This window comes from Salvelinus sp. IW2-2015, linkage group LG4q.1:29, assembly GCF_002910315.2.
Source record: "Salvelinus sp. IW2-2015 linkage group LG4q.1:29, ASM291031v2, whole genome shotgun sequence".
NCBI classification, from domain to species: Eukaryota; Metazoa; Chordata; class Actinopteri; order Salmoniformes; family Salmonidae; genus Salvelinus; species Salvelinus sp. IW2-2015.
In genome coordinates, this window is record NC_036842.1 from 73,522,732 (window position 1) to 73,532,358 (window position 9,627).

Consider the following 9,627-nt stretch of genomic DNA (forward strand, 5'->3'; position numbering starts at 1 on the left):
CAATCACAGGGACAGAAACAGATAGCCAATCAGAGAGCAAGGCAATCAGAAGCAGAGCGTGTGATTGGTTGAGGAGATGCGTAGACCGACCAGCATCAGCTTTGAGCCCTTGTGTGTGTGGTGTGGGTGTGGTGTGGGTGTGTGTGTGTGCCGTGTGTGGCGTGTGGTTGTTATGTGTACCAGGAAGATGTAAGTTCTGAAGCAGCTGGAAGAGGCTATGAGGGATTCCAGGGCAGCTCATCCAGGCACGACTCTGATAAGCCTGTCAAGAAACACAAAAACCGACAGGAAATGAGCACAAATCACAACACACACCACCACAACACCACCATGCAGACACATAGACATATGAACACAATTCACACACACAAAACTAGGTATCCCTCCACGCTCACACACTGACGAAGAATCCTTATCCTGTACTGCTCTAAGTTATACGACCAATAGCTGTGTTCGAATACCCATACTAACGTACTGTATTTCTACATACTTAATGAGTATATACTATTAGTTAATTTTAGTACACTGTAAAACGAAGGTATCCTTTCAGTTGAGCATACTAACGCTTCGCCGTCTACCAGAAGTGATTTGCTGTTGCTATGCAACCTCTTGCTAGCTTGTTAGCATAACAAATACTAGCTAGACATTTTATGATTTTGGGTGTGTTTGTAAATTCAATCTGGAGTGCGCTCTGGGTGTTGGTAAATTCAGAGCGCACACTGCCATTTGTCACTGGACGCCCTGGCCGAGGAGTAGGGTTTGATCCGAGCGTTCTGACCTCACAACGGCAGTCAAAGCTAAAATGGCTAACGTTGGCTAGCATGCTAGCTACTTCAAGACATAAATGAAGAACACCTCACTCTGACCATTATTACTCCCCTTGCAAGAGGCTGGTAAGGTTTGTTCATGTTATCCACAGTGTTGGTCACGTGTAACTGTGCTGCTGGAACAATTGAATTATGCAGTTTTGTCAACGTTTACTGACACAGGCCCATATTCAACTGGGTTGAGCGTTCGTAAATGATCAGTATTCTGCGCTTTGGCACACTCAGACGAGAGAGCTCTGGAATCGGAGTAGATAGCCGAGAGAATTTAACAATGACCCTTGAGAGCGCACAACGACTATACCACTTAGTTAAGCTAAGAATGACATATAGTTCATATACTGGCAATTTCGATGTATTAGTAGCCAACTAACATTAGGTAACTAGCTAACATACTGGTACATACTGCGTGTAACGACATGCTATGTGGTTCTAAGGATAAGCATAGCACAAAAAATTGTCAGCCAACATAACGTGTAAGGTAACTTATTTGAAAAGTCATTACTTTATTACATTGCTCAACATTATCTTAACATTTGTCATAATTAGTTAAAGAATGAAATTCCGCCATTTTCAATCAGAAAACGTTGTGAAGCTACGCCCATTTTCTGAAGAAATTGTACGATTGTAAAAGCACAGAAATAGTGTCCACTGCTGGTATACTTCGTATTTTGGCGAATTTTGTACGACATCCAGGAACTTTTGGCATATTAACTATATCCATACTATGACCAATAAGCATACTACATACTCAATTTACGTCCACAAATAGTGTGGTAGTGTTGGTTAGTATCGAACACAGCTCATGTGTTCCTTTAACCGTGAAGACATCCAATGCATCTTTATTCCAAAGGAACATAGTAGCATGATTACCAGCATTGCAAACAACCATTTACATAATAGCGGGTTACAACAATGGAGCAGAAAATATACTGCCACCATGGCATTTTGTAAACGACATCTCAAGCCTGCCTAAATGAAGCTAGCATCTCTCTACACCATAAAACTGCAAATCAATAGAGGATAAGTTGTTTTTAGGGGGCAGAAGGCTCATCATGTGAGCTGGGAAGCTGAGGTCTTAACTACCCTGGCCTTCGTCTCACCCTGTTTCACTGCTCTGTTCAAAATTGGTTAGGAGTCATGTCACTGTGGAGCCCTGTCACTCACCACACACACACACACACACACACACACACACACACACCCACACACACCCACACACACTACACACACACAACACACAACACACACACACACAACACACACCACACCACACCACACATCCCACCCTCCCCTCCCCTCGCCCAAAAACCAAACAAACATGTGGGCCACCAGCTCTCTACTCCCCACTGAGACAGGGACAATAGGTCTGAGGCTGCAGGATATTAGTTATTAATAAAGTATCAATTCTACATATACAGCTTACTGTAGTATAAATACATAATAACTGTTCTTACCTGGTGAAGTCACTTTAGCCTCCTGGATAGAGAAAGCAGAAAGAGAGTGGTTAGATATAATGCAGTATTATGGAGGGGCGAAAGATGGCTTTTGTGGGGTTAGTAGTGTGTGTGTGTGTGTGTGTGCGCGCGCATATGTGCGCAGGCAGGTGAGAGTAGGGTCAAGTCTCCTGCGGTGAAATCAGAGAGAAACGTATCCTTCCATCTGGAGCAAAACCTCTAAAGAACCAGAGATACCTGACACCTCTGCACCTGCATACACACACACACACACGCACGCACGCACGCACACGCACGCACACACCACACACACACACACAACCACACATCCATAGTCTCTGTGTTAGCTGGATCTGTGGTAATGGGCTGACCTAGACTGAGGGGGAACCCTACACACTACCTGGCCAATAACATACTCACTCCCTTGGAACTAGGCCATTAAAGAAATAATCCATGTCTGATTCTTCAAATGTAAGTTAATTTGGCCAAACTCCTCTGTCATGTTCATGTCATGATAAAAATGATGAACCAATGGGGAGAGTCAGAGTAGATCTGGGACCAAGCTAGAGAAACAACCCTTCTAAAATATAGCAGAATTAGAGGAAAGACAGCTCACTAATTCAGCAGATTGGAAAGTGAGTAATGTTGTGTGTGTCAGGAAGCAGATTAAGGACTTTGACTTACCTGTAGTATATAGGAGGCCAGCTCAAAACCACCTCACTGTCACCTCAATGAGCTCCTTGGAGAAAGAGAGAGACAGAGAGAGACAAGAGAGGGAGAGACAGAGATAGACGAGAGAGACAGAGAGAGAGGGAGAAACAGAGGAACAGACCACAGAGAGAGAGAGAAGAGAGAGAGAGAGAGAGAGAGAGTGAGAGAGACAGACAGAGGGAGAGAGACCAGAGGAGAGACAGAGAGAGAGAGAGACAGAGACAGAGAGACAGAGACAGAGAATAGGAAGGGAGGGAGAGAGAGAGGCAGGGAGAGGGGAGAGGGAGAAACAAGAGAACAGAGCAGAGACAGACAGGGAGAGACGCGAGAGAAGGAGAGAGAGGGAGAGAGGAAAGGGAGAGGAGAGAGAGAGAGAGGAGAGAGGGAGAGAGGACAGAGGGACGGAGGGAGAGAAGAGACAGAGAGAGAAGAGAGAGGACGGGAGAGAAAAGACAGAGACAGAGGAGAGGGGAGAGAGAGACAGAGACAGAGAGAGAGGGGAGAGAGACAGAGACAGAGGGAGAGAGGGAGAGAGAGACCAGAGAAGACAGAGACAGAGAATAGGGAGAGAGAGGGAGGAAAGAGAAAACGAGAGAGAGAGAGAGAGGGAGAGGGAGAGAGGCAGAGAGAGAGGGAGAGAGGCAGAGAGAGAGGGAGAGGGAGAGAGGGAGAGAGAGAGGGAGAGAGAGAGGGAGAGAGCGAGCGAGCGGAAAGCATTAGATAACGGTTATTCTGTGACTTGCACAGCTAATAAACCCAATCCAATGTATCCATTACATTCCCTATGTAGAGAGCTGTGAGGGGCACATTTTCATACATCAGATTCATACTATGACCACGATGTTATGATTTACCTACACTACTACAGTTCTTTACAATCACTTTGGCACTAATTTCGGAACCTTGATGTAATTTTCAAAACTCTAGACACAAAATTCACAACCAATGATCAACATTTTTCAAAACTCTAACACTTTTTCCAATTGCTTGGATACAATACAAATAAGGCTAAGATCATGTGTTCATTGAATTAAAATCACCTGTTCAAAATGACACAACTTAACATCAAAGTATTACCATTTCAAAATGCAATTCACAAATTACATCTGAAATGACTGTCTATTCATTTCATTACAATAATCGAACTATCAATTGATACAACTGCTCAAAACGATAAGTAACTGTTGCGTTACTCTTAATGCATAGTTTTACGGAAACTGACGAACAATATTCCATGTTTAGATCATGAAAGTTTCAGGATAACGAGATCCATTGACACCAATTACCGTGGAACATGAACCAATTGGACTTCATTATCTATGGATGTAATATTTCATCATCATTCTTTATCAGACACAGTTTCTATGGTCCCATGTACCACTTTTCCAGACCATGTTTTCAGATTTGACATTACTGTACACTCACCGGCCACTTTATTAGGTACACCTATCTAGTACTGGGTAGGACCCCATTTTGCCTCCACAACAGCCTGAATTTTTAACGGTGTTGTACGTTAAGAGATGCTCTTCTGCACACCACTGTTTTAAACAGCTGTTATTTGAGCGTTTGTGGCCTTTCTGTTAGCTTGAATGAGTCTGGACATTCTCCTCTGACCTCTCTCATTAACAAGGTGGTTTTGCCCACAGAACTGCCGCTCACTGAATGTGTTTTGTTTATCGCACCATTCTCTGTAAACTCTAGAGACTGTAGTGCATAAAAATCCCAGGAAGGCAGGTGTTTCTGAGATGCTAGAATCACCATGTGTGGCATCAACAATCATACCACGGTCAAAGTTGCTTAGATTACGCATCTTGTCCGTTGTAATGTTTGGTCGAACAACATCTAAAGCTCTCTACTCTTTATACTCTATATATTGAGTTGCAGGCAGCCACATGATTCGCTGTTTGAATGTAACCTTCCTTGATGAGCTAAATCAGGTCTGTAGAGCTGATGGCGTGACCTATGTCATTGTGTGGGATAATGTCAGGTTCCACCATGCTCAAATGGTGCAAGCATGTTTTCAGGCCCAACCACAATTTACCACCCTGTGCTTATCCCCATACTTTCCTTTCCTTAACCCGATTGAGGAATTTTTCTCCACATGGAGGTGGAAGGTATATGATAGGCGCCCTCACGAACAAGCCACCCTTCTCCAGGCCATGGATGACGCATGCAATGACATCACGGCAGACCAGTGTCAGGCCTGGATTTGCCATGCCCGAAGATTCTTCCCAAGATGTTTGGCTAATGAAAACATCCATTGTGATGTGGATGAGAAGCTATGGCCAAATCCACAAGACAGGTTTGAGGGAAATATAGAAGTACAGTAATCAATCCTTTGTTTTGCTTTTTACAGTAAGCCAGGTGAGGAACACTGCAGTTGACCTTTAACTGTTTTTTCTTTTTTTGTAGCTAATCATTTTTGCTTTGATTCAAAGAAACCCATGTTGTGATTTTATTGTATTTCATCAATAAATTTCATATTTTGTTCAATGATTCCACTGTGTCTGTAGTATTCTCTCTACTAGGCCTTTTACAGTGATGTATTTAAGTGTAGTAGCATAATGAAACATGTATCACATATTTTGTACTATAATATTTAATGATTGTACAAACAACTACACAGTGAAACTATCGGTATCTTGTGTGTGGGTGATCTAAATGAATGGTCCTATGGTATTTCATGATAAATGAGTTATTTGAACCAATGATTCAGCAAGTGCAAGGTTTCTTTAACAATATGAATGCACAATGCAATGTTTTGAACATTGGACAGCCTGTGTTACAAGTGAAGACCGTTTTGAGTTTTGTGTCCATGTATGTGTCCATGTATCCATGTGTGCATCGAGTAAAAATAGAGCTATTTTGGTCTATTGGAGTGGAAATGTAGACTTCACAGACAACCCTCACTTCACTTGAGTCTGTTGGACAGGGATAGTTCTCCAGCCTCCCTTTATAAACACCTAGCCTTAGGTGTGAAGTATTGGTTATGTGTTAGCATACGCTAAGCTGTCAGTGCTGGGTATGTATTAGGAAAAGCTATGTGTGGTGCTGGAGTGTTATCAGAAGCTTCGCTATCAGTGGATGCATTTTGTTAGCAGAGGCTGGTTAACACTTTCGGAGCTGGAGATACCATACGCTTAGCTAATGCTAAATCTGTTTCTAACAGGATGAATGGAACAGAGAGGAGACAGAGAGTGGTTTTACTGTTCAAACGTCACACTGACCACCACCCAACAGCCTACATATACCCCCTGCTGGTGAAATTATGACTGGAAAATAAAATCCACTACTTGGAAGATAAATCATCAATGCATAACACATAGCAGAACAATACCATACAGTATATATATATACAGTATATATATATTGGCATGCTATATATAAGCATATCTAAGCATGTGAACCACAGGCCATGATGAACTTACCTTGTATATGCAGGACTTAGCATTGAGGAAGAAGAGTTCGATAGTAGCATTGTCCTTTAGGTAGGAAATACTCTCTATGTAAAACCTGTAACACATAGACAACAGAACACATGACTTTAGTTGAACAGGCAGGAAATACTCTCTAAAACCTGTGATGAACAGAAACATAAAACACAGTACAGTACAACAGACAATGAAAGAATGAGTTTAGATTGTATGTGTCTTGGACACAGACTAAAAAGAAAAGAAGCTCATTCGATCTAGTTCCAGGCTAGTATGTGTGGCAGAACTGCAGTGAACAGAGTGTCCACTAGGAGTCATCAGACATGAGGCTTACACACAGTTAATAAACCCTTCTCTGTCTGAGACCTGGCAACCATCCAACACGCACACACAAACGCTGATGCACAAACACAGACACATCATCTACACAAACACACCACACATCGCAAATGTGCACACGATGCATTTCACACAATCGCTAGCTGGCTGGCTGGCTGGCTGGCTGGCTGGCTGCATCATCAGCAGAGTGCAGGCATCAATAGAGAGATAGAGAGATAGGAGCTACTGTAACAGTAGAATGTAGTCTATATATAGAGAGATGGGTCGTTGTTAGAGCTACTGTTTCCAAAACATGCACACACATGCTATGAAACCAATGCACAAGCACAGTGCACGCAAGCATGCAAGCACGAAAGCACACACACAAACACACACTCACACTCACACTGGGATGCTCTGGCAGGGAAGTCTGATAATGGATTCAGCTCTGACATTTAGACTGATTGCAGTTTCATCAGTCTGTCTCTGTGTTAACTGTGTATCAGGATGTGTGTGTGAGTGTGTGGTGTGTATAAATGCATTGTATTAATAAGCATTTCAATGCGTGTGTGTATTTGTGTGTGGGAATGTGGAGTGACTGGATATGTTATTAGTGGCTGGCTACAACAGAAGTAATCACAATAGTCATTCTATTGTATGTGTACTGATGGCTTACCCTGAACACAAGGCCATGTATTTGATAGTGATCTGTCACGTGAACAATACACCCCATGCAACAATACAATATCCATACACATCAAAACTATTATGGTAGGTTGAAATGACGTCATTACCGCACACCATTTTGGAGACACTTATCATTAATGCCAATCAGTACAAACAACCATTCATCCATTGTGTCTCCAATGCAGGTTGCTATGTACATTGCTAAGGAATGACAAGTCCCTAGAGCTTATATGTCATCATAGAGATCTTTAAAGTACTGACCAACACTATTCAGCACTGTGTGTGTGTGTGTGTGTGTGTGTGTGTAGGTTTCACAAGTCTGCAAAGAAAGGTCAGACCATTATCTGCCATATCCTGTTAACTTTCTTCTCCACTACAATAACTTCATGTAGACACAAACAACACATCACGCACACACACACCACACACAAGCCATCACACACACACACACACACAACACACACACTCAGTCAGTTCAGGCTCAGGATGTGTGTTATGTAAGAGAGCAGCCATTGTCAGAGCAGTACAAAGGGACAGTGGCAGGAGAAAGGAGTGGGTTTAGAACCGTGCTACTACAGGTCAGATTCACAGCTGCAGCTCCACTTTACAGGGAGAACATCCTCTTATACTGACACACACACACACACACACACACACACACACACCACACACACACACACACAACACACACAACACACACACACACACACACACACACACAACAAAACACATCGTGTATGATAAATAGCTAGACAATCACTGAAATATGAATGGTGTTCTCTTACAGTATAATAGAGTTATTATCTGCCTTCTTCACAGAGCTACGGTAGTGTGCAGACATCTGTCTGACTAGGGGGCATGTCTGTGTTTCCTGCTGGAGGCTATGTACTGTATGTACATGTAGGAGCGCTGCTCGTGTGCGTTTTTCTATGATGTGACCATACCTGACACAGAAGTACAGTACGATGGGTCCAGACTTCTTGGGGAACTCGTGTTCTAGAACCCTTCGGTCCAACTGCAGCCAGCTGAAATGACCCCTGGAGACACAACAACCAATCGAATGTCAGCATACTGCACACCCAACCAATGAGGAGACAGACTCAGTACACTACAGAACTAACTTGAATTAAAACAAATGTGATCTGATAAATAGATTCAATAACATCACTAGAATGTAAAAATGCTGCAACTAAATGAATAGTACAGCCAAGCTCCCTGCGCTTCACTCTACCCATCCTCTCTCTTTCTTTCTCTCTGACAGGGATGAAAACTGCAGAGGCAGCTTGTCACCCTGGTAACCCTGCATGGTGTTATGGGCAACATGCATTCGTCTTTTTTCTAATTCTCTTGTTCAGAGTTCAGCTCTCAGACACAGAAACAACCAATCTACATCATAGAACTTAGGGACTGGCAGAGAAACAGAGAGACAGAACTGGGGTGTGTCTTTGTCACAGGAGGTTGGTAGCACCTTAATTGGGGAGGACGGCCTTGTGGTAATGGCTGGAGCGGAATCAGTGGAATGGTATCAAATACATCAAGAGGTAGAAAATACCACAGACTGTCAATAACCAACAGTATTCTAGGGAATAGCAGGCTGGGACAAGAGTGTATGACTGGAAATAAAAGTTCTATATTTAAGCAATAAGGAAAGGGAAAGAGGGATACCTGGTCAGAATGCCTTCAACTGAAATGCAATAAGGCCAGAGGGGGTGTGGTTTATGGCCAATATACCACACGGCTTAAGGGGCTGTTCTTATCAAGCACAACACAACGCGGGAGTCTGGACACGCCCTTAGCCGTGGTATATTGGCAATAAACCACAAACCCCCAGGGAGCTTATTGCTATTTATACAACTGGTTCCAACATAATTAGAGCAGTACAAATAAATGTTATGTCATAACCGTGGTATACGGTCTGATATATCAAGGCTTTCAGCCAATCAGCATTCAGGGCTCAAACCACCCAGTTTATAATAATACTTTTTCACCCTGTCATCCTCTGGGCTCACATCCTCACTCCCAAATATACATAAAAATGTCATCCTTGACATTTTAAAACATAACATTTCTCCTTTTATTTTTATTTATTTATTTTTATTTAACCTTTATTTAACGCAGGTAGGCAAAATTGAGAACACGTTCTCATTCAATTGCGACCTGGCCTAAGATACCGTGCAATAGCACAGTTATCGAACGACA

General features: G+C 42.7%; 1 protein-coding gene across 1 annotated transcript in view; it reads right to left on the bottom strand.

Moving 5' to 3' along the window:
* The window catches only part of frmd4a (FERM domain containing 4A), a 62,045-nt gene that overhangs the window by 49,260 nt on the left and 3,158 nt on the right, over window positions 1-9,627 (bottom strand). The window contains 2 exon segments of the mRNA XM_070439760.1: window positions 6,421-6,505; window positions 8,373-8,465. Coding sequence (XP_070295861.1) covers window positions 6,421-6,505; window positions 8,373-8,465 — 178 coding nt within the window.